The following is a 27,117-nucleotide window of genomic DNA, read 5'->3' on the forward strand; positions in this document are numbered from 1 at the left end:
CACACTCAAGAATATTTTTCCTAACAATGAAGATTTTTGCCATCGTTCACTAACCCTCAGGTCACTTGCATCCCATGGAACACAAATAGAAAGTCTGTTTCTGCAAATACCCGCTCAGTAGGAAGTCTCTCTTTTTCCCATAGTAAATGAATGCATTACTATTGTAACTAGCAATTGTATTCCCCTCATGCATTTCCATGAAGCATTTCCAGCTGTATCTTTATCTAATATCATCATTGAATAATTACGTATTTAAATCATTTTTAACATGTGGTGACAATCCTGTCCCTTGAATTTTTAGTCATGAAAAATATCAATATAAATTACATCACATTTGACTTTTATTGCAACTATTGCATATTGTTTTGCACATTTTTTTCAAATAATTTCAAAAAACACTTGTCAACTTCACCTGCTACTTCTATAGCGTTTATTTATATTTAAATTTTTGGATTGTTTTGTTTTCCTGTGTTAGGGATTAAGTGCATAACTGTTAATTGTGCAAAAATGCTTGTCTTTTATTATTAATGTTAAAACTCTATTTGTATTTGGAGATGTTGACAACCCTTTCTTCCTTTGTGAAATATAATACATAAATGAACAAACTTCGCATTGTCCTTTTGATTTGTAATGATGTCAAGATGTTAATAAATACTATCAAATATCATGGGTAAAAAATTAACTAAACGGAATTAAAACATTGGAAAATCAACAAATAGTGTTGTAATATTCATTTGTGTAATATTCTTTGTCTACGTATTATCCGGTGTCTATTTTGGAGCCCAAGTCAAGACTTGCACATCACATGACGGTAGTGCTGTTCCTTCTGTCATATTCAATGTTTTGCAGAGAGAAAGAATGTCTCCGCAGAGTAAAAGTAGATCACCTCATATTTTATTGTTTTGCAGATCATTAGTTTGAATGAAAACCAGCGCTCTGCCTTCTCTTGAAGCAGAAGAAATAAAAATATTCAGCTCTTTTTCAGTCTACTGAAGCATGAGGGTAGTGCCGTGGGGAGGGACACTCCAGTCATTTAGCCAAAAACGCAAGAGAGACCCGGGCTTCGGTCCAACCTAAAGACTGTGAGAGTGATCCAACCGAGTCAGGTTGCAGAACCAGACACCGGTGGAGTATTAAAAGCTTATCCCGAGGTGTGATGGGCGATGTGAATCCTGTTGGGACATCCATCTGAAACAAGCTTCTGATGGTTTGTAGCTGCTCTTCCAGCGGGTGGGCCAGTTTTTGAAGTTGGTTGACCAGCAGCAGCAGTGCTGGGAAAGTTAACTTTCTACATGAACTAGTTCAAAGTTCAGTTCACAAACCTCAAAATGAACTAGTTCAGTTCATAGTTCATACTTAAAATTTTGAACTAGTTCATAGTTTTTTTTTTCCATATGTTGCAGCGAGCTATTCTTTTTCAAAATTATTGCCACAGTGACACACACACACACACGACTTGTTTAAATACATTTATGTTGTTAATAAATAACAATAAATTGTTGTTGTACCAGTAATATCTCCAAGTTTTGTTTTTCACAGTAGAAATCTCAAATGTCATGATTTGCCAATGCAAGAGAGTACCGGCACCTTTTTCCCATTTCAAGCACTGGCCACAGCCCATATAGAACCACAGACACCACTTATTTTATCTCGCAGGGAAAGTTTGCACAGAAATGTAAGATTTTTCCCATCCTCCCCGTCCTTAAAACTCATAAAACTCGTTTAAATGATCATACGACGCCTCCTTGCTGCTGCTTTTTGTGTTGATGACGCATGCGGCGGTGTGACACTGGTGTTGGTGTTGCCAGATTGGGAGTTTTTCCGCTACATATTAATGGTGCATTCTATTATTTATCCGTGTTGGAGTTCCGATTAGGAAGACAGACGTTGCCTAGCAACACGCCCCCTTTCCTCGGATTTCCCAGCTCGGACGTCGGACAACCGTGAGGACACAGAGCAAGAATTCCGATACGGAATCCAAGATGGCTGCGCCCTGTGTGACTTGTATGAATTGTTTTTGGACGGCTTTGGTTGTTTAAATGGCGATTTTAATCACTCGTATTACTGCAATACCTTACTGCGTCCGTATCACTGCCTGTGGGTATGGGAATCGGTCTTGTTGTGAGAGCAATATTGAATGAAGCCTCGTTTCAAACGGGTGTTACTAACGTGGCTAACAGAAGATAAACTACAACATGAAATAAAGTGAAAATTTTAGAAGTTCAAATGTCTGCGTTTTGATAAGCGCCTGGTACTCGGCCAGTGCTACCATAGCAACAGCTTTCTGGGTGGCGTCCATGTTTTTTCCTCCGACTCAGACGCCTAAAACATACCAGAACGCTTGAAGTGACGTCATATCCGAGGGCCGAGTCGGTTCGTTGACAATAATAGAAAGGCCGTGTGTCCACCAAAGCGTTTTTTCATGCCGCTGGCGTAAAATTCTAATTGTTTTCAATGGGAGCACCGCGTTGTTTAAACGCCATGAGCGTATCGAGGCGCTGAGCGTGTATTTAACGCTGAAGTGCTGAGCGCCCGGCGTTTTTTACTGGTCGCCGAGAGTTGAAAAATGTTCAACTTGGGTAAAACGCTGCGCTCATCACTGTCACTTTTTACACAGCCGTCCAATCAGAGTGGAGGAGGGGCGGGACAAAAACCACATGACCAACTGTCACAACATTCTTTATGTACAACGACGTCAACCAGCAGAGCGAACCGAACAAAATGGATAAAAAATAAATTTTTAGTATGAAACAAAATTATCTGCGAAATCAGTTATAAGTAAACTGTGCTGTGGATATTCTGCATCATAGCAACGAATCGTCTCAACTGAAAAAACGCAGCGCTGCCAAAACGCTCTCAAGCGCCCACAGCTAGGCGTTTCCAGCAGAGCGTCTAGCGTTTTCAGCCGGCAAAAAACGCTTTGGTGGACACACGGCCTAAGTCCTGTTTACGTTGTGTTTTATCCGGGTTTTCGGCTGGAAGGCTCTATAGAAATCTGGCACTCTATTGAACGAAGTTAAACTGAGAGAGCGTGCCGTTCACAGACACCAGAATGAACAAGTTCACAGTAACGTTCATCACTCATCAGGCAGTAATACAGTACGTTCAGTTCACGTTCGCCCAAAATATGAACGAATTCAATGAGCGTTCAGGCACAACACTGAGCAACAGACCCCCAACAGTCATCTTTCCAAACCTAGCTTGACCACCTTAATCTGCAATGACCTATTCTTCCAGCAGGGAACAGTGGGAAAGTGGTGGTCTGTAGAAATGTGTTCGTCTAGATCTTTTAAGGAGGTGTTTCATTAACAGACATGCTGCTGTACGTGACACTGAGCTGTTTTTAAACATTCACAGCAGAGAGAATAAACCCACAAGGCGGTAGTTTATAGTGCAGCTATATTATTTTGTTCTCTCTACAGCTGCTGTGTGTCATGTCTGTCTGCTCATCTTTAACCTTTCTCTCTGTCACCATGTGTGCATGCACATTACAGAGCTACTGTATAGGACACTTATTCAAAACACTAATTTGCTTGTTTATTAACCCTTTCATGCAGAGAGGTCACTACAATGGACAGCTATTAAAAAGCCATTTTCTTAGGCATGGGTTTTGATGGCATACTTGCACATTAACAGTACAGTGGACACTAGTGCATCATAGGGTTGTAACGGTATACCGGTATGGCGGTTTATCACGATATTGACATATATGATTATCATATCGTGAACATTTGCTTATCCAAGGTTTTGGAAAAAAAATTAAAACAGATCTCACCAACACATATGCAACTTCTATCCACTTGAGCTAAGACTCCACCCATACATGTACAGTAGAGAAAATGTCTGAGACAGAGGTTGTGAATTCTAATCTCTTTCCCCCGCAGAAATAAAAGTTGAAATCTGCAGTGTGGGAATACTTTGGGTATCCGAAAAACGAACGCGGGGTTTTCCTTGAAGGTGGATATCCAGTTGTGTCCAGAAATGTGGACGAAGAGTGGCTGCAAAAGGAGGATACGTCGAACATGTTCTCCCATATTCGCGAACACCATCCCTCCCTGCAGATAAAGTTCCATTTATAACTCAAGGCCGTATTATTTCCATTTCGACGCAGATGTCACGAAAAATGCACGATTTGATAGATGGATGAATAGATCTAAAATATAGCTGTGCAATAAATCAAATCGATACACGAGTGTGTGTCAAAAAACTGCTATACTGTAAATCTATATTCTGTAGTGAGTGTGACGCTCATGGTGTTTAAAGCGTCTGCCGTCTCACTCACTATATGAGGACGTGAACACATGAACATATCCAGAGCTGCTCTGAGAGAAATAAATGAGCATTTCATAATTTTATTTAAAAGAATCATCGTCAAATACACTCTTGACTGAAACTCATAGGAGTTTAGTACAACCTGTCAGACTCATTAAAAAAAATTTGTTTTAATAAACCATGTTCAACCAAAAAACCCTATCTGTTTTCATTCATTTTAGGGTCATTGTAGCTGATGATTATAATAATAATGATTCTTTAATACCGTATAACGTGAAACCATGATATTTTCTGAGACGATTATCATACCGTGAAAATCTCATACCGTTACAACCCTAGTGCATCATCGACTGCCAACATGTGGCAAGACTTTTTATGTGGAATTGGCCGATGGCCAGTCAGAAATGCCAAGTTGCTCTGGAATATCCATCCTTTCCTTCTAGAAGACTCTTGCAGGTAAAAAAAATGTTGCAACACCTAAGGAGTCATATCATTGTTAAATTTTCCAAGAATTGATTTTAGATTGGGAGGAAATTCTGATTAATCATCTGTCCGTGACCACTAAATTGTACATCATGAATCACTAGCTGTATTTCAGCTACAATTCATACTGTCTATCACTGTGACTGTTTTTCTCGAAAATACTTCATCTGCAGTAACTTTTGTTTGTCTGTAAATAAATGTATTTTTGTTATCAGATGCAGTTGCGGTTACGTCAAAAAGTAATCTGATTACATAATGCATGTTACTTGTAATGCATTACTTTACTCGTAACATCAAAAAATATTCTAATTACGTAATGCATATTACTTGTAATGTGTTACTTTGTTACATCAAAAAAGTAATCTGAATACATAATGCATGTTTACTTCACTCGTAACATCAAAAAATATTCTAATTACGTAATGCACATTACTTGTAATGCGTTACTTTGTTACATCAAAAAAGTAATCTGATTACATAATGCATGTTACTTTACTCATAACTAGTGATCGACCGATATTGATTTTTTATAACCGATACCGATACAGATTATTTGCATGTGTATGTGCCCGATAACCGATATGCAGAACCGATATTTATTTACTGTTATACTTCTGTTTTTGGGACAATTATTACAACAACAAATGAACTGAACAAACCATTTTATTTATAACAATCACTCCCTCCTTACATTAAAAAAAAACCCTTTATATTTATACACAAATAAATAGAGGGGTCTGAGTCCAAAAAATAAAGTGCACTGTTACTAAGTGTCTTTGTTTAAAAATAAATAAAGCACAAAAACTATTCTAACATATTTGGATATGTTTATTTGTTTTCATAAATGGTAAACTAATCAAATTACAATAAAAACATTTATATTATTACATTATATCATTTATATCTAAATTATACATATCATTTATAAGCATCAGCAGCAACAATGTTAACAATAGGCAAAATAAATGTTAAAAGTCTAATGTTTTCATATGGAAAAAATAATTGACAGGGGAGTCATATCACCTTTGCAGAAATGTAATTCATTTTAAACAGTTTTATAAGGTTTATGTGCCGTTTAATAGGTTTAAACTAAGAGTGAGGAATAATTCACTGGGTAATATTAATTCACTGCATAATATTAGCTGGAATAGCCTATAACATCAGGAAAGTAACAAACAAAACAGCATATACATCATTGCATTTTCCAACTAGTATGTTATTAATTATTATTAATATTTTTGTCGGTCTAGATCATGAAATGCTTTATGACAAAGTGCTGTTTATCTATGCATTTACACATAACTATAACATTAGGCTTTACGTTACTCAACCGCGATCGCGCGTGCAGATAATAAATAATTAATTTCCACAAAGCGGTATATTTAGATGTGTATTAGCGAAATAATTGCTATGTAGTAAATGATAATATAATCTAGGGTGTTTAAACAAGATAATCTTGTCAAAAGTTTCATTCAGTGGCCGTGCTTGAGCATTCCTGATCATCAACCCAGTGAGTGCTCAGCAATATGAACGAACTTTTTTTTCGAGACTAATGGTGAGCAAATACAACAGATAAAGAATTAAATTCAGCGCTTTTATTTTCAACATGCACTCATTCATGTCTGTTTTATTTAATTCATGTAAAATTACGTCTTTATTGGGGAAGGACATGACGGATTACGCTACGTGGCTCAATGAGTTCGTCTCAATTTTTTAGAACCAAGCTGCATAAATAAACTATATCAGGCATTTATGTCTCAAATCTCATTTCTGCATGTCTGTTATGTTAAATAAAGTTGAATAATTAAAGCAAAGCAAGTAGAACATATACTTTACCTGTGCACAGAGTTGTTATTGACTGATCTCCTCAGACGCGGGCTGCAATGGCGGAATTCTCAAAACGGCCACAAGATGGCGCCGTTTATCTGAAAATCCGATATTACAAAACCGATTCCCGATTATGGGAAAATGCTAAAATATCGGTAAACCGATACATCGGTCGATCACTACTCATAACATCAAAAAATATTCTAATTACGTAATGCACATTACTTGTAATGCGTTAATTTGTTACATCAAAAAAGTAATCTGATTATGTAATGCACGTTACTAGTAATGTGTTACTCCAGATGGTTTTTTTCAGAGTGGAGAGCTAAGGTAGAAATATGTCCATTTTGATTTTAATCAGAATTATCAGCTAATAAGGGTAAATTGGCGTACTCTTAAACTGGAGGGAGCGTGAGAATTTTCTCCATAGTCTGAGTTGGGTTTCCACAGAGTTGTATCTTCACCGGTTGTATCTTTGATGGAATTGTGTCCTCGTGTTCTGATATCAAAGATTCACTTGTATGAAGTTTTCTCTGTCTGCTGGTTGAATAGGAATAAACTCAATAATTTGCATGCAATAATTGAAACTGTATTATATTTATTTTGTATATTTATAGTTTTCACATTTTATATCAATTTGTTCATTGGTTTTTTAAATACACACAATATTGCTGATATATTGTACAATATTATTATTACTGAATTGTATAATATAGTAGTGATTCACAAGTTTGTGTGGCCATATAATCTTAGCGTAAGTGGTAAAACGGATTTGGCTGCTGTTTGCTATAGAGGGGCTCAGAGAGGATATTACTCGAGCTCCGATTGCCCCCTATTACACAGGCAAAATATGGTACAAAAGGAGAAGGGGAGGAGGAGGAATGCTGAAAGAACTAACGACGAGAAGTGGTAAGAGGCTGGTTTTTAAGCCGTGGTATTGATCAGAAGATAAGATGAGCGTACTCCTCCCGAAATGACATTAATAACTAATTCAGTTATAAACATAAATGCATCCGGTCCAGTCAAGTGTACATCTGAAAAACTCTTAAATTATGTGTAAAAAAAAAAAAGGTCAAATTTTGTTTTTCATGCCCTAAGAGCAATACAAATCCTGACTGTGGTTATCATAATTCATGCATGAAAGGGTTAAACTATTGCTATAAATAAGTGTTGAGGGTATATTACAAGTAACACATAAAAGTAACAGGTTTACCTGCCACCATGTTCACTGACTCCCCACACATATAATAAATATATATATTTTTTAAATGTTGTATTTAATTTTTTAAATTTTCTATTTACATTTAATAATTTAAAAGCACAGGTGGACAAAGCACTTCCTTACTTGAGTGAAAGTACAGAAACTACTGGTCAAACATTACTCCGTTACAAGTAAAAGTTGTAAAGACCGATTTTTACTTAAGTAAAAGTACAGAAGTAAAAAGTAAATGTCAATGCATTGTTTTATTATTGTTGCATTGTTGTTTGTAATATTTACAGTACCTTACGCCTCTGAATCTATGCCTTCCTACCTACCCTCATATCAATATCAAATTAATTTCTAGAACACAGTTCCAGTAGTGGGATTGATTGTGAGATTGAATAAGTGCACTCAATAACGTCTACAATGGTTTCGGACACACAAATGGCTGTTCCCTCAAATAGTGCCCTATTTAAAGTTGTTTGGCTTTTAGTATGAATGAAGTATGACGTTGGGTTCTGACGTCAAACTGACGTCGGCTTCTGATATCAACCCGACTTTCATTACCAACCAAAATGCATCCCCTGACTGACGTTACTACTTTCTACTTAAGGACCTTGACAAAATTGTTGTGCGTAAAAAGTACAATATTTGTCTTTCAACTGTAGTGAGTTAAAAAGTTTCCAGAAAAAATTATACTCAAGTAAAGTACAGATACTCAAAAAGAGTACTTTAAGTACAGAACTCAAGTAAATGTACTTTGTTACTCTCCGTGTATAATTTTAACACGTATTCATTTTTTTTTTAAATTTAGTTTAAGTGATGATGAACCAGGTCAATGACATCATCACTAGAGTGCCAGCCTAGTGGTATTTTGAATTTACTTGGTGTGCTGATTGCAGGAATAGTTTACGTATTGTATGTTGACAATGTAGCCTATATGTGGATGGAAAATACCAACATCAAGTGTTCAACGTGTTAATGTTTTGGCTGATAATAGAGAGCCATTGTTTGTTTTAAATTATTTCTTTGTTGTGCAAGTTTGTGCATAGCCAGAACGTACCATTTTTCAAGATGGAGAGAGACATGAGTGCTACGAGGTGTTAAATATTTGAGTTTGTGGTTGTATGTTATGCGTGTTTGCATTATGATTACTGCATGTCAGAAATGAGTTATTGAACATCAGTTATATTATTTAGGTGCCAATGTTTTGGTGTGGAATTCAGTGATGATTGTTACAGGGAAAGGTTCCATCCCCGTGACAATGGTTCGTCCCACTAGTATTTGGCGGGAAACTTGTAGATTTAAACCATTGTCTGAGCATGTTTGGGGAGGAATGTTGCATTCTGCATATATTGTGCAAATGCTTGAACATGTCTGAGGTGAGACATGCATGCTGATGTTTTTGTGGATGTGCCACTAGGCATTGTTTAGTGCCAGTTGTGCTGCTCATAGCATTTTTTCTTTTGTTTTTAGCACCAGTATATGTTGCATATCCACTCCATTGTATTGAGCACTCCTAAATTCTCCCAGGCCTCTCGACAACACGCTAGATGACAAAGTATTTGTATATTTTTTAATAATTTATCTATAGTTCTTTTTTTTACACTGTTTTTATTTTATTTTTTATCATAGCCTAATTTATTACCTGATATTTAGTTTGGTGTTGTTGCAACATTTGTAGTATTCCTGGTAATGTGTTTGTGTATGCAAGAGTCGAGGAGTTGTCTTCAGAAAATTAAATCTGCACTTTCATAATCACCTCTGACCAAACAGGGGGATACTGTTTTTCATAGCTGGAATTAATTAAACTCACACCATGGGACAGGATGACACAGTTTGATAATATATTTTGAGTGATATGGGCCATTGACTGCTTTTTCATTGCTCATGAACAATAATGAGGCATGCAATAATAATAATAAAAAAGAAATATCTGTGGATCCATTCACAGTGCAGATTGTTTGTGGGTATTAAATTGCGCGTACATCTCTGAATGCAACTGGAAAAGGAACCTATTGTCAAAATGTTTCTTAGCAAATTGCTGACACTGCCATTGTGTCGCGTTTGATCGATTCAGTGTTTTTGAAAAGAGACATAATAGAAAAGTGAAGATTCATCTGGCTTGGTCAGCTGTCCACTGCCGGGATTTCATTCTGGACATCTGATATGCTGATTGTTTTTGGCACATGTAGCCGAGGTGACAGCTCCAACAAAAAGCTTGTCATTTTATCAAGGGTTTTATTTATTTATATATATATATTTGCTGCTTTAAGGCATGAAACGGGGCTTTGAGAGCGTCTGGAATGGGGGACAGTGAGCTTTGCTGATGCTGCATATTCAAACATGCAGAACTCCCAAGCTATTTTCTTTCCTCAAATAAAGAATTAAAATAAGCTCCTTTTAAAGGCTGATTTTAGAAATCAGCACTCCCACGGTATTCCCCAGCTCAATGCGTTTCCTGTGGTTTATGTATGAAGGTTGAATAGAGGACACATGGTTGCACGGGAGCCTGTCTGTGAGTGTGTGTGTGTGTGTGTGAGAGATTATACAGATCTGAAAAACAGTAAAGAAACCCGTAGGAATGGGCACAATGAACATCCAACAACCGTACTAATGAGTTAGATATACTGTATATTTATTATTTTGATATGCTACAGCCATCAAAGTGGCACTTTTGTAAACATTTAAGACCTTTGAATGTTAGTATTTTAAGAAAATTACTAAATGTGATAGTTTTGCTATTTACCGTTATAGCATGTTCATTGTTTTGAATATCTGTAAAAGGCATTGTATGTCCTTTTTTTTCAGCTTGGAATATTTTGTTGTTGTTGTTGTTCTATGTACAAATGTAATGTTTTAGTGGTATCCTCTGCCATACGCGTTAGGTTTTAAGACATTTTCATCCAGCTGTTTTTGAACAAACAAATGATTCCTATGTGAACTGAACAGATTTGGGTATAACGCGTTACAAAGTTGCTCTAGATTCCGGGAGATTTGAACTATTTTCCGGGTATCAGGGAGACGGTATCAATATGCGGGAGACTCCCGGAACTTCCGGGAGACTTGGGATATCTGCATTATTAAATTACGGAAAGAACGTACTCGGTTACTAACGTAACCTCGGTTCTCTCTAGAGAGGGAACGAGTACTGCGTAATAACTTATGCTATGGGGAAAACCTCTTTTCCACGAGATATTGAAGCCAAAAATTATCCTTAATTTTTAATCAATGTAAAACGCTTTGCGACAGCATGCAGACATAGGCAAGGCAGCTTGCGTGCCTATTGGCTGACCTGTGGCAAAAGCAGCAGGCTATCGACAGAGGCCCTGCGAGACATGACACCCAATGGGGGCACTTCGCGCCCATATACGTCACGTCCCGCCAGAATAGGCGTGGCCTTGGCCTATAAATACAGATCGATAGGCTGATACAAACTGGTTTTCATCGCTGAAGCGAACCAAGCTGTAGTATACACGGCAAGATACGCAGTACTCGTTCCCTCTCTAGAGAGAACCGAGGTTACGTTAGTAACCGAGTACGTTCTCTTACGAGAGTATCTCTCGTACTGCATAATATCTTACGCTATGGGGAACACAAAGCAACACGCCGTGCGTACTGGGATCCGACACTAAAGTCCCAAGGGCAGTAGCCCGGGGCTCATATAGTGCATAATCACCATAGACTCACAGAGAGTCGGGAAGAGAGGCTGCAAGCATCATTCCCCATGAAATAGCATCCTACAGGAGCTAGTTATGTTAACAGTGTTTCACACAGACAGGGTGAACTTGTTCAGCCTGAACTGGGTAACAGTATGGGTTATTCAGCTTCAACTTCCTTAAAACAATATTTGAACTCCATAACCAACGCACTATTGCTTTAGCTCATTCACCGATTCTCTAACTACCAAATAACAATAGGGCATTCTGAGTAGAGCGAGCGGCGCTGAGCGGACGGAGCGAGCGGAATCTTCAGAAAGGCGCTCTCCGCTCAGGAGGAAGTATTACCGCTCCGCTCCCCGCTCCGCTACGCTCACATGCTCTGGTACCGGCTTGTTTACTGCAAAATACACTGGAACAGTCACATTTTCTTGGAACTGAACGAACGAAAAGTTTCGGTGCAAGTCTGGCTGCGGCGAAACTAAATTTTATCTGTTGCGAGAGCTGGGATCGAACACAGGTCTCCCGTGCGAAGGCTTTGAGTTTCGCCACTGAGCCACAGGGGGAAACGACAAAAGCTTAAAATAGCTCGAGCACATAAGAGAGCGTCATCACAGTTTTGTGTGTGTTGCCGTTTGTTTGCAGTCGTGCGTGTTATACAACAGGCTCATTGCTGCAATATTGACATTTTCAGCCGCTCAAACTAAGAGGAGCTGAGAAATGTTTGAGAAATGGAGATTGGTCTGGCCTCGGCGGGACTAAAAATACACTCTTTCCTCATTTCGCTGGTGACGTATGCCCACGGGGGGCGGGGTAGCTTTCTTATAACGTAAAGAAAGCTATCCGCGGTTTTGATGCTGGCCCGTTTCCCTGACGACTCGCGGGCAGAAGGGGGGAGGTCCACAGAGCTCGCCCAATCCTCACTGTCCGACGCCAGGATAGAGCAGCTGGCCTTCTCTACAGATGCAGCTATCTCGTCGTCATTAATGGCGGAAGCGGCGGCGTGCGGCGGCCGTTGTCCGTCAGTGAGTGACTCGAGTGAAGCTGGTAAAACTGGCGGGTGAATCGGCGAGCTATCACGGGCTGGAGAAGGCTCGGGGCTGTTTAGTCGACCTCAATGGCGGAAGCGGCGGCAGACTCGAGGGACGTGGCGGGACTCGAGCGATGCCGGCGAAGCTGGCGGGCGAACCAGCGAGCTTTGGCGGGCAGGAGAAGGCTCGGGGCCGCGCTGGGCACGGCGCTTTTTACGGCGCGGCGCTGCAGCGGGTTGATGTGCAGGCTCTGAGAAAGATGCCAGGCGAGTCCTCAGAGTCACCATAGGCAGTAGCTCACAGTGATGGCATCCGCCGTCGACGAGAGCGAGAGCCGCATGATCCTCACCCAGGCAGGAAACGCAGATGACATGGCGATCCTCTTCACTGAGTGTGGCTCGACACGAAAAAGACGCAGCTCTTTCAGAAGGGACAGAAACAGTGAAAAAAGTGTGTCGCAGCGGCGAACACACACACACACACTTGTAATGAAAGGATATGATGCCGGAAAGCGGAGCAGGTACGGCGGCTAAAGGCGGCGATGCCAGCGACTTCAGACTCAAAGGCTCGTTTTGACGAGCCTTTGAGTCTGAAGTCGCTGGCATCGCCGCCTTTAGCCGCCGTACCCGCTGTATGCTTTTCCTAAGACAGCGCGGCTTCTCACTCCGGATCCAGAGATGCAGATGCTTCGCTGAAGAGATGAAAATCAGTTTGTATCAGCCTATCGATCTGTATGTATAGGCCAAGGCCACGCCTATTCTGGCGGGACGTGATGTATATGGGCGCGAAGTGCCCCCATTGGGTGTCATGTCTCGCAGGGCCTCTGTCGATAGGCTGCTGCTTTTGCCACAGGTCAGCCAATAGGCACGCAAGCTGCCTTGCCTATGTCTGCATGCTGTCGCAAAGCGTTTTACATTGATTAAAAATTAAGGATAATTTTTGGCTTCAATATCTCGTGGAAAAGGGGATTTCCCCATAGCGTAAGATATTACGCAGTATGAGAGATACTCTCGTAAGAGAACTGAGTTTCACTTTGTAGTGTATTCTTGTAGTTTTAATAGGTTTTCAAAGTAACTTAACAAAGTAATTAGTAATCTGATTACTTTTTACATGCAGTAATCAGTAATGTAATCAAATCACAATTTTAAAGTTGTAATTAGTCATTTGTAGTGTATTACTTTTTTTGAGTAACTTACCCAAAACTGGAACTAAACCCCGCAAAGTGTTGGGATTGGGGTTTTGTGGACCCTAATAGTAAAGGGCTTCATTAAGATTGAACACTGAACTATTTTTGCACATCCTTAAAAAGCTTAAATGAACACAGTAATGCCAATATAGGTCTCAATAAAATCCCACACAATAGAATAAGGATCAGGGTTGCTCCTGAAGCGTTTATATGGTTGTGAGAGTGAGGAGCGCTTCTGCTTCAGGGCTGATTTGAACTTTCTGTAGTCAGGATGGCGTGATTGATGCTCTCGCAGCTTCCCGTGTGTGTTCCTCAGTCGCGTTTGCTCCGAGGAAACTATTGATTGGGATGAGAGAAATCGTTCAGGCTGATAACAGTAATGAACGAGCTGAAGCTTGCTTTGGAAGTTCAGCATAGCGTCATAGAACATAAAAGAGATAGGAAAGCATTAACTAGCATGCTGGTCAAAGACAATCCTCTCAACAGGGATGCATTCTTTTAAACTGTAGTGTCATTTCTGCTCCACTAGTGGCACCAAAATAATTGCCAAACCAATTTATATCACTTTTTTTATTTTATGAAAATTGCATTTAGAGTTTAAATGGAAGCTGTTATAATAACCGATCTGACAACAGATTCCCCAGTGAGCGTAAAAGCTTTGGAGAGAGCATAACTTTTTCAAATTAAACTGCTATGAGACCTTAATTATTTCATTGGAATGGGGTCAAGGATGAACTGCAACAATGTAATTATATTAGATCAGCCAGAACTCAAAGGTTATTTCAGAAGTTTGGCAGCACTGCGAAGCTGCTTAGCCAAAGAAACCGCTCATAAACAAACCTGTCAACTCAATAAAGATATAATGATATAATGTGAATCTAGGCAAAAAGAGGATATTAGCGAAAACACATTTTCCAAACATCTCATCTTTTGATAACCGTGCCATGGTTTGGGAGAGGGGAGACATCTTCCCGGAGAACTTCTCTCCACCGGCGCGGCTGTTTTTCCCTCCCAGAAGGTCGTTTGGTTAATGCACATTTTGGTCTTCACAGGCTCTTAACTGCTTTTTAATCAGTGATTATTAGAGATGTGGAAGGCTGTGCAGGCGCCGGAGTCCCCAGACGCAGAAGAGTGCCTGTCAATATGTCATGTCAATTAGCTCACGGTGAGACGGCCCCCTCCATAGCTGATCTACTTCAACACTTCCTATGCCTGCACGAGGAGGAAATGATCTCATCGCTGGGTATGCTCAGAATGACTAAAGCTATTTTTTGAGAGAGTATGAAGTATGTTTACTGTGCACATACTGCTTTCTGTATGCGTGGATAAGATGATGCACTATTTGCAAAAACGTGCCGCTTGTAACCAGTGTAAATAGTGTATCCCACAATGCAGTGAGCTAGACTTGACCTTCCATTCAAACTAGAAGCAAAATCAACTGCAGTTTCTTGATATTAAAGGGATAGTTCACCCAAAAATGAAAATTAGCCCATGATTTACTCACCCTGAAGCCATCAGGTGTGTATGACATTCTTCTTTCTGAAACAAGAATGTCATATACACATAGGATGACTTCGGGGTGAGTAAATCATGGGCTAATTTTCATTTTTGGGTGAACTATCTCTTTTAATGTGTATATGTAAAATGTTTATATGTAATAGATAATCATGTATTTTTAGAATATAAAAATTCAGCCCTCATGTCGTTCCAAACCCGTAAGACTTTTGTTCATTTTCAGATTGAATTTAGGCTTATGGACCGAAACGGTGAACGTGATTTCACCGAGGCTCAATAATTCACCCTTAGGCCCTTCCCCTCCGTTCTCGACTAGGGGTGTCCCGATTCTTGTTGCGATAGAGGGGTAGGGCTACATGGCCCTCGAAACAGAGATTTTTCAGAGACACACTCTGAAGGGCTACGAGAAAGTTTGCAGAATGCATCGCAAATCACCGGCGAGATGGCTTCGCAAACGGTTAAACATTTAAATTTAGCCCCAGATGACACCACCATGCACTTTATTTACTCTTATAATAATAATATAGTCATTTAAATTAAGAAATTGTATAATAAATTACCTTTACGAAACAGAAAAGACATACATTTGGAGGAAGAAACGTTATAATCATCATGTTTCCTCAAAGTTAAGAGCAGTGGCACTCATTGCCAGTCGTTGTCATGGAGAAATCCTGTAAAAACTCATCGCTTCCGTAAGGTCAGAGCGATCATCAACGACTGATGACGTATCGGGTTCATGAAGGGTTGTTCCATTTCGTAGGGGAATATTTCAACCTCTTGGCCCTTGTAACAGAATATGTTGATCCAGGAACATTTCTGTCTTGGCAAAATCACGGTGACCGTCCTTAAACACAGCTGTCGGCTACTCAGTATGCTTTGCGAAACAATACAATTCTGTATTATAAATTTTAAGGCCAGACAAGTAGTTTGTTGAGGGTTGGTTACGTAGGGAAGGACTACATGCCTGCGCAAATATAATTCAAACGCACATACCTATAGAATGAACTCTTGATACGCATGTGGATGCCATCAGTGTTCTCATGGGTTCGCGTTTTTAAAGTTTGCGTAGAGAGAACTTAAGAGTTTTCTGTGAAAACGGTGTCGTGTTAGCGGCCCCTAAGTTAATAACTAATTATCGTTGCGACGGAAGTGAATCAATTAAAACTAACTTTAGCTGGACAATAACTTTATTCTAGAGCTGCTGTAAAGCCAAAACAATCTGTTACTTGGATTTCCTATTATCACTGTAAAGCAGCTTTGAAACAATCTACATTGTTAAAAGCGCTATATAAATGAAGATGACTTGAGGACTGTGTGAGTTCTGACCAAGGTTTTGCCCGATTACTGTTACAGATACTCACTCTATGCTAAAGCAAGTGTACTAGCAATATGCTTTCCTAGTTTGTTTATATGATGAGCGTCTCTGTCGAGGACGGTGTCGTGCACTCTGAGTGCTTATTTACCTTAATGTATTCTAAACATAGAACCGACACACTCACCCTTATCAAACATATCGTTAATTGCCAATTAAGCCTGAGCTTCAGACTGACGCTTAATTACTGCTAACGAGAGCTGAGTTGCGGCAAGGTCTGCTCTTCTCCCACGCACCTTTACCGCGGGAAACACTCGTAAACACGCCACAGCCGCAGCTGATCTCACGGTAAAGTGCATCATGAATATTCACGCTGAATGGGACACACCGCTAAAGACGAGCTCCTGGCGGGCCAACACTGCTTGAACTCCCTCGAGAATGTGCATTAGTAGGCTATCCCGCTAGTTTATATGTGCTGTTAAGTGCACACTGCAGGACCAGGACCACGCTGAGAGCTGAAACCCGTCTCGTGACACTCATGACACCTGCATATGCAAATCTCAGCACTGCGGGCCCGTCGACACCGTCTCACCACGAGCTCACGGAGAAATACAGTAATGGAGAGAGAAAGTTTCAAGACTGAAAAAGTAGGATAAGATATTGGCCTTTATTAACTCTTTTGGCGATTTCTATTGGTGTGATTAATAATAACTTTTAATAATAATTTTAATGTGGCAAGTTAGCAATTATTTATTTGATCAATGTAAATTTCATTATTCATGTAGGCTATGTATGATGTATTATGTATTTTATTATAACATCAGCCTGCCCAGGGACTACGGGTGGAAATTAGCTCTTGAGCTAAAACCTGGTACTATGCATCTCTCCCCTTGAGGTTAATGTTTATTGTACGCTGTCCCTGTTTCTCTAAATAAAAAAAATAAAATAAAAAAAACGTATTTATTAGAAACACAGCAGTTCATTAATGTGGAATTGTTTTTCGCAGCATATGCATATTCTCATAAATTACATTATGTGATGCAAAAGTCGTTCGATTTTGTTATGAGCGCATCTTATTTTAGCATCTAAACACAATCAATGAAAAGCAGATTAGCATTTTTTGCTGACTGAGTGTCATTGCAAGAAAAAACCGAATGGGAAGTATTAGTAAACATGGCATCAAAACATTTAGCTTTTAATGAAGGCAGGATATTTGTTGTCTCATATATTCGAGATTAAATCTCATCAACCCCCTTTGCGGTTTGAATTATATTATTAGACCGTACAGTAATAAAGAGCTCGTAGCGGGATGAATGATCTATATCTCTGACAGAATCATATATTTGACCTGTCATCTCGTCTAGATGAATGATTCTATAGGCTTGCTTGCGCCACATTTGTAGTTAATACCGTTCAGCTATTTTGGTGAACTCTAAAAAGATGAAACTTTAATAAGGTTCGTTTGACAGCATATATATGAGAACCATGTAGTTTTTATCTATCGATCAGAGGAAATATTTCTGAAACTAATAAAGATATGTGCGGCATTAGGTTTTATACCTCGATGGATTATTTGCCGGGAGTTATTGTTCGGCTTAAGCAAAATGTGGGTTTCTATTATACTCCACAGCGGCTAAGCACAGCTAAAGCCTTAATATCCATTTATGAAGATATTCATTTCATATTCAGCAAAATTCATGAGGTAGAAAATGTTATTATAGACCCCATGAAAGCCAAAATGAGCCAATTGAGAAAGAAAGTTTGCATGTGGCTTCTGTGAGCGCCGTCTCTCCAACCATACGCCAAAAGTAACCCATGTGGAAGTGTTTTATTGACTTAACGTGACGCACGTATACATTCTCCTCCCCCTTCACATCGATCACAATCGTTTTAATGTATACTTACTTTTGCAGTTTAAATAAACCACACATCACACATATTTCAACAGGGTATCTTGCTTTATTATTATTTATTATGAATTTCTTAAACTTCAACAACATGAGGGCAGAACCTTTGAGCGCTGCTGATGACGCTGTGAAGTGACGCTCGAGTGATCAAGTATCCCAATGTATAAAAAAGCTTTCATTCGATTCCTCCGTCCTCATTTTCTTTCCTCGCAGCCTTTCCTCACAACCTACAGGGGGAGGAGCTGAGACGCGAGGAAAGGAAGCGAGGAAAGGAAACGAGGATGCACAAATAAGAAATGAGAAGCACCCTATGGTGGGGTTTCTTCCTGGTTCGGTTCGCTTTCACAAGGCAACATTTAAAAGCGTACCAAAATGTGTTTATGAAAGTCACATGTATATAAAACTGTCCTCTTATTGGTCAGAGTTCAACTGTTTTCATTCCTCTGCGTCATCCATCAAGATGGATAGAGACAATTCGCTCCGCTGGCTTTGTTTATAACTGTCAGGATACACGCAAACACTTGGAATGTAGCCTTGATTCCAGCTCTGACTGACTAATTAAATATATATTACATTTATAAAGCAGTTAGGCTTCGTCAGGACAGCAAGCTTCGTCTTGCAAAGCACGAAGAAGAGGTTTTACTCAGATAAAAAAGCGCTATTTGGTTTTCAGCCATAAACACTCTCAGAATCAGACACTGCTTCTTGCACATGAATTATGATACGGCTTAGTTGGCTGGTCCTTTGTGTCGGATTGCTTACAAACCTTAAGTTCGTTTTCAATCGGGCCGAGACCACCTCATTTAGGCGATCTCGGAGCGATTGTTTTGGTCGGGATCGGAGTGGGATTGCCGTATTCATATGCATAAATGTAACAAGATTACTACCTCTGTAAGTGGTTGAAAGTGGACAAGCTCAAAGTTTTAGGGGCTGTTTACACCTATATTTAGCCTCATCGACTTTTGGTCCGATCGACCAAAACACATCTTAATACCAGGTGTAAACTGGGCCTAAGGCCCCATCCACACTACTACGTTTTAGTTTAAAAAAGCAAGCCTTTTGCTACGTTTGCACCTCCCGTCCAGAAAACTGCAAAAACGAAGATCTAAAACGGAGAAGTTTAGAAGCGCTGCCGACCCCGTTTTGCGTTTTGAATCTCCGGAGGGCGTTTTAGTGTAGACGGGTCAAAACGGAGGACTTTAGAAACGATGACGCAGAGGCTCACGCTCAGCTCTCTGATTGGGTGTCATACAATGGAAGAAAACGCACAACAACAGCCTGGACTACCAGTTACGCTAGTGCAAGTAAATTAACTGCCTACATGTGCCGGAGGCAAGCTATTATTCCAGCGATCTGTGACAGTTCCCGTGTGCAGCGGCGGTATCGACCGTACATGGAGCGTCGGTTTTGGGTTAAGCCGGGAAGAACCAGCGCATGGTGGGATAATTTTACCACTGAAGTTGTAGTTCCTGAAGAATGGTGCAAAAACTTTTGAATGTCCAGATCGGCACTTGTCAACCTCAGCGAAATCTGAGGAATAGTCGATCTGATTCCTGTTTACACCGGCACGCGCACACCCAGTCTTGGTGATTGGTCACGTGATCCGCGTTTTCAGTCGTTTTAATGTGTTCTCTGCATGTCTGCCGGATTTTCCTCTTCGTTTACTTCCGGGAGATCTGTTGGAATTTTCCCGCACGTTAATTCTGACCAATCGAAGTGCAGTGGTGGAAATATGTTCAAGACAAATCTGGCCAATGAGTGATGTGGATGTTGTCACGTGACTGTATTTTGGTTCGTTTCATCTACTGATTAGGACCAGAGAAATCAGTGTGGTGTGAAAAGGAACCAAAACACCTGAAAATGATACAAAGTATAATTTTTCGCCCTTAGTCCGGACCAAATGAACCCGAACTACAGGTGTGAAAGCACCCTTACAATGACTTGGACTTAAAACAGATTACAATACAAGTGACCTTAAAAGTTATGCACTGAATTCCAAAGCCAAATCCTTATGACCAACCCGACATCAGGTAGGTCGCCGACTGTCTGCATCGATAATAAAAGAGTGTGTCTGTTGACTAATTATCGATCAGCATGTTTATAAATGAGCCTGAACATCTGCAGCCTGCTTGGGAATCTTGACAGATCCAGTGCTCAAGCACCAGTGAAGTGTTTTCAGGAGAGTTTTAGCAGCATGACATCTTCTCTATTAGATGGAGGACCTGCTGGTGGCAGCACAAAGACAGATCTCGTTGAGACAAGGACGAGGAGGTCGTGACAGAGACACAGGCCACTTAGTGAGTTTAGACAGCTGGACGGCCCGGAGATGTCCATTTATGAGTCAGAGCTGATGGGATGGTGTGGTGGAAATTTTAAACTGAATATTAATCTAACCTTATCCAACACTTTAAAACACCATGTACTAAAACGTACTGTTCTGTGTTTTTGAATGTTGTTGCCCTACCACTGTTGAGTTTAAAAATAACATATGTGACCCTGGATGACAAAACCAGTAATATGGGTCTTTTTTTTTTTAAATTGAGATTTATACATCACATGAAATCTAAATAAATAAACTTTCCATTGATGTATGGTTTGGACAATAGGACAATATTTGGCCGAGATACGACTATTGAACATCTGGAATCTGAGGGTGCAAAAAAATCGAAACATTGATAAAATCGCCTTTAAATTTTTCCATTTATGTTCGCGATTGTGCTGCATTCACTCACAAAAATAAATGTTTTATACATTTACGGTAGGAAATTTACAAAATATCTTCATGGAACATGATCTTTACTTAATATCCTAATGATTTTTGGCATAAAAGAAATATTGATCACTTTGACCCATAAAATGTATTGTTGGCTATTCCCACAAATATACCCGTGCTACTTAAGACTGGTTTTGTGATCCAGGGTCACATATGGGAAATGAAACTAGACAGATGACTAGGTTAGAACCTTGAGATTAACAATGAAGTAATCATTAAAACAAAGTTTGGTTTATAGTAACAGAAAGGTTTGCATATGAAGAACCAATCAAATTCATGTCATTTTGCCATACCTCCCTATTCTATAAAAACTGTTGTATCCGTGTTTACGGGTGGGATTCTCGATGGGATTTGTCTGAGATCCTCCGGCCTACCTTAAAGCTTCTTCTTGGGAGAGATGCTCGGAGAACTGCTCGAGGACTCTCCCGGCCGTGATTAAACCATTTAAAGGACATTAGCTGGAGTCTGTTTGTCGATTATTCCTGCGCAGGAAGTAAGCTAGTTAGTGGAACAAGTTATTTAGCGAAACACTAGAGACCTTACTACCAAGTGATAGTGTTCGATAGGGGACGAGACGTCGCTCGACTCTTAGCCGGGGTTAGATTGTGTCAACTCGCGCGTTCAGCGGTAACTCAAATGAGTATAAGTAACGCTTCATTTTACAGTCCTGTTTCCCATGTACATACTGTGTACTTATTATAGTAATTACAATAACTGGGTAATAACTAGGTACTAACCCTGAACCTACCCTTAACCCATGTATATTACCCAGTACTTCTAGGTAAGTACTCCAAGTACTGTAAAGTAAAATGAAGCGTTTCCTATTATTTAGCGAAACACTAGAGACCTTACTACCAAGTGATAGTGTTCGATAGGCAACCTAAGTCAGGTTTAGGCAAAAATCTACGACAATGGACAGGTCCAAATTTAGTTACATCTAAAATGCAGGGCAACTCAAATGTCCAGATTTATTCATCAAAGAATCTTAAAAACTATCACAGTTTCTACAAAAGTATTATCAGCACAACTGTCTTCAACGTTGTTGATAATAATAAATGTTTCTTGAGCCGCAAATCATCATATTAGAATGATTTCTGAAGGATCATGTGACACTGAAGACTGGAGTAATTATGCTGAAAGAATTCACGGGAATAAATTAAATGTTTTAGATAGAAAAGTTATTTTGCAGTAGTAATGTTTTCAATTGTTTGATAAAACTAAAGCAGCCTTGATTGATCATAAGAGAAAAAAATGTACTACCCCAAACTTTTGAACGGTAGCGCACGGCACCTTACTTGCATGGTACGAACAATGTACTGTATTATGTAATATCAATTTTTTTGTTTTTAGAGGCCTCTTAAAAGCATAACAAGAACTCAAATCTGTTGCCGTTCCTGTCACAGCTCTAGTCACTAGTGAAAAGCCTGGGACCGCACGCACTCTTCAGGTAATAAAGACCTTAAATCTATTAAATAGTACCAGCTACGGCACAAAAAATGTTCACCAATTGCTGTGTATCACAGAAAGCACCCATGGAGATCACAGTCTCCTTTATAACGCCTGACTTATGCTGCTCAAGTCTGTGTGTAAATCAGCTAATTACTTAATTGTAAGCGTGTGTATTCAGTGTAACTAAGAGATGATGGGGTAAAAAAGGATTTCTGGTCTCACATTTTGCTCAAACTGCTGTTAAAGGTGCAATGTGTAATATTTCTGAGGATCTATTGACAGAAATGCAATATAAGATCCATAACTATGTTTTCAGTGGTGTATAAAGACCTTGCATAATGAACCGTTATGTTTTTATTAGCTTAGAATGAGACATTTATATCTCCATAACCGCGGGCGCCCCCTTCTATGGAGGTCGACATATTGTGTGGTCATGTTTCTAGCGTAGCCGACAGCGAACACACAGCGCGTTTCCTCACTACCTTGAAAAAGAAGTTTTCAGTGGTGTATAAAGACCTTACTTAATGAACCGTTATATTTGTATTAGCTTAGAATGAGCAGTTTCTGTCTACACACACCGCGGGTTCCCGATCATTGAAATGCGCCAACATGTTTCTACGGTGGCCCTAAACGGACAAATGCGTTTCGTTACTATGTTGCTCTTTGTGCAAGGAAGCAAGCTTAGTTCAGCGAATAAAACACTGACACAATGATGAAAAAGTAACAATAATATTCACAATAACATATAGTTTTACTAAATAATTAAGTAAACAATTTCTTAATTTATCCTTGTAAAGAAACCTCATTGCTGAACTGCTACTCTCTGCTGTCTCAGACGATGACATCACTTCCTGTCGGCCACCGTAACTTCTGTTGGTTGCAATTCGTAACCTCACCACTAGATGTCGCTAAAAATCACACACTACGCCTTTAAATGACACTTTAAAAGAAAAATGAAGAGGGGGGAGGAGTCATAACAACAACCACCACCACAAAAATAACCTGAATCAAAATTGAAATCACTGGACAAACATCTTGGTTTCATTTTTAATGATTTGTTTTTTTACATTTGAACATTACAATAGTTTTCTTCCCTTGCTCCGTTCCCTTCGTTTGTTTAAATATTATTACGTGACTGGCTCTATAAATCATCGAGGCTCTGGCGTTTAGAGCGTGTGCCTCTGGCCACCAGACTACACCAAATAAAACAGTTTACATCTGCAGCAGGAAAAAGAAAAAGACACATTTACATCAGAATATACATATCAGATCATTTAACATTAAAAATTTGCAATTTATATATTTATATATATGTGTTTGACCTAAAACAGCTTTTCAACTTGAAAAAGAAATCAGCAGCTCTGGGTTTCGGGTCAACATTTTTTTTTTTTTCTTTCAGTGTCTTCAACAGGCTGTATATTAAAATATGTCAATATTTCAGATAAAAGGTTCACTATGTCCTTGAAATGGAATCGGAGCACACCATTAATAGATTGCTTTTCGTTTGGCATCTTCTCAACCTGTGTTTTGGACGCCAGTGGCAGAAAAATAAAAAGCAACAATTTTTCATACATCAAATCTCCGTAAGGTCACTCGTGACAGCTAGCATGTGCAAAGAGAAAACCGCCATTCTTTTTGTACACAGTGCAAAGCTTCCTCCGTACACTTGCTTTACTCAGAATAAATGAAATCTCACAGGACTGAGGTATGATTCATTAAAAATGTTTGTTTGCTTCAGTCAAAAGTGAAATAAACCGCTTCGTTCACATACAGTCCACGACAGGTTCCAAAATCAAGAGGAACGTCCTCTATTAGACAACATTAACAACAATAGACAACATAGTAATTTTCTTTTTTTTTTTTCTTAAGAGTATAAAAATGTCTGAATGTGCAGAACACATGAAAACGTCCTTTCGTTGATCACTACACACAGTGTGCTTTGGACGGGAGTGGTGTTTCTGAAACTCATGTTACGTCCGTGAGTATGCTGGTATCACACCTGGAAAATGATTCAGCTCATGTCATGTGTATACACTAATTAGAAAAATGAGTTTTTTTTCTCACCATCATACGTCAATTCATTTCACCCTGATTTTTTTTTTTTTTTTCGAAACACCATCAGAAAAATATGCCTGAACTGGTTATATGCAGTGAAGTATATTTACAGTTACATTTCTTTCTCTTATATTTGAAACCAACATGTTTGAAAACAAATGTTACAGTATACTTTTCCCCCCCTAAATGACAACAACAACAAACACAGATAGATAGATAGATATAGATATATATAAAAAGGACCATAAAAATATTGGAGTCCTCTCCCTCTGTATTGCCCAAAAATAGGTCATTATGATCAACAATGAGACTTCACAATTAAAAACAGCTAATAAGATTAAGTAATTTTCTTTTTTTTCTTCTTTTAAATGGATGAATGGCGTGGTGTCTTTCAGAGCGGCGTCCGTCCAAGTGTGCAAAAAAAATTCTTTTTTTAACTGGCATCAAAATTGATTCGGACAACACTTAAAAGAAGGAAGAAACTAAAAAGTATCGTTACAATCACAACTGATTAATTCATTCATCTAAATATTTTTCTCTAGAAGCAAAAGTCATTTAAAAGCATAGAGAACGGGGACACAAAAGAAAAGCAGGGAGTCCTGCAGTGACAGGAGGGCTGGATTACTGGGAACAGCAGTTATGATGTTTCGTTTTCTGAGATGTTTTTCTTCTTTATTTGGGTCCCCCCCCCTTGTCCTTTCACAAATCAGAACCTGTAGTGATTGAAGTCTTTATGACATCAACTGTACACGAACCAATCAGAGACTCTGGCCATTTTCCCAGGGCCTCCAGATGAATTCTGGCGATTCAAAACAGATGACACATTATAGAACAGGAAACCACAAACATTTGCTACCTTAAGTGTTATTGTTTTAATCATACTTTAGACTATGAATGGCTACATAAAAGAATCAGAATGAAGTTTTCTGAAAGAGAGAAATGTGTATACCTTCAATGAGTCGGCGCTGCATCTTTGCTTCACTTTCAGTGGTATCCATTTGTAAATGCTGTGGCGATCAAAGGACCCTGGAAGCAGATCATGTGTAAGATGTTGAGCAGAATCATTGATGTAGTGTGAATCTAACACACAATAATTCACACATTTCTCTTTTATGAACTGTCTGAGATTCATTCTCTCATGTGCAGAATAAAGAACTCCACTTCAGGAGAACAATTATTCACAAATGATAAAAGTGCCAGTGAGTGTCACTGAGATCAGACATCCTGATGAAGTAAAAACATGGTTAGTTAGGCACCAGCAGAGGTTTGTGATTTTTTAAAATTAAATTAGAAATTTAAAATTAGATCTGATATATTTGAATAAGCATCATAAAAATGATTTGTTCACGATCAACATTTCCATTAGTTTTTAAAGTGGCACTAGTAGGCTATTTGAAAGGTTTCTATTTTTATTTTGGAGCTCTCCTACAACAGGTTTACATGAATCCAAGGTCAAAACCACTATTTTACTCATAATCTACATTGCACATCACCTCATTTGTCTGAAAACGGTTAGTTTAAAGATTCAGTCGCTCTAAAGCCCTATTTTCCGAGAGCCTACTCTGCTCTCTGATTGGTCAGACGGCTCAGTCTGTTGTGATAGGAAACTAAACACGCATTATCATATCTGAATTTCAGCTCCGGATCTTCCTCAACGCTTGATACACAGTGATATGAACAGTAACGATGGTGTCGGTTTTACTCGATCAATTCCAGTGTGAATATGGAAGCTTGTTTCTTCCGCCACAGAATGAAAAATAAAAAAGGTAATTCGACTTTTTATCTCACAATTGTGAGTTTACATCTCGCAATTCTGACTTTATTTCTCAGAATTGCGTGAAATTAAGTCGCAATTGCTTGTTGTAAAGTCAGAATTATAAGATGTAAACTCGCAATTCAGACTTTTTCTCTCAGAATTGCATGTTTATATGTTGCAATTCTAACTTTATAATATGCAATTGGGAGATATAAAGTCAGATTTGCATGATATAAAGTCGCAATTGCGTGTTATAAAGTCAGAATTGTGAGATATAAACTATTCTGAGGGAAAAAATTCAGTCTTTTCCCCCCCATAGAATTGAACTTTATAACTCGCAATTCTGAGAAAAAAGAATTGCAAGATATAAACTCGCAATTATCTGAGTCAGAATTGCGTGATATAAAGTCAGAATTCTTAGTATTCTCTCTCGCAATTCTGACTTTATAACACGCAATTGCGACATTATTTCTCAGAATTGAGAGATATAAAGTCAGAATTGCGTGGAATAAAGTCGCAATTATCTTTTAAAATGTTTTATTCTGTGGCGGAAACAAGCTTCCATAGAATCTCCACCCTTTGGTGAAGTGAATCCTTCGCATGCAAAGTGTATTTCAGCACTGAAAACATCATCTCAACATGTCGACAACACGAACCAAACTCTTCCAGACCTCAGCTACAACTACAGTGT

The 27,117-nt window shown here is 39.1% G+C and overlaps 1 protein-coding gene and 1 long non-coding RNA gene across 3 annotated transcripts in view; one reads left to right on the forward strand and one right to left on the reverse strand.

Annotated features, from left to right (window-relative positions):
• The window catches only part of LOC143752214 (uncharacterized), an 86,762-nt gene that overhangs the window by 20,944 nt on the left and 38,701 nt on the right, over nt 1-27,117 (forward strand). The gene's annotated exons all lie outside the window — the stretch shown is intronic.
• LOC143752200 (RNA-binding protein Musashi homolog 2-like) overlaps nt 23,651-27,117 on the reverse strand; it is a 95,164-nt gene continuing 91,697 nt past the window's right edge. For both annotated transcript variants that reach the window (XM_077245335.1, XM_077245328.1), the window contains exons 8-9: nt 25,620-25,696; nt 23,651-25,469 (exon numbers count right to left, since the gene is read on the reverse strand). In XM_077245335.1, coding sequence (XP_077101450.1) covers nt 25,655-25,696 — 42 coding nt within the window. In that variant the 3' untranslated portion in view covers nt 23,651-25,469; nt 25,620-25,654. The remainder of the gene's footprint in view (nt 25,470-25,619; nt 25,697-27,117) is intronic.

This window comes from Siphateles boraxobius, unplaced genomic scaffold (genome assembly GCF_051911475.1).
Source record: "Siphateles boraxobius isolate OS27281-9 unplaced genomic scaffold, OSU_SipBor_1 101, whole genome shotgun sequence".
Lineage (NCBI taxonomy): Eukaryota > Metazoa > Chordata > Actinopteri > Cypriniformes > Leuciscidae > Siphateles > Siphateles boraxobius.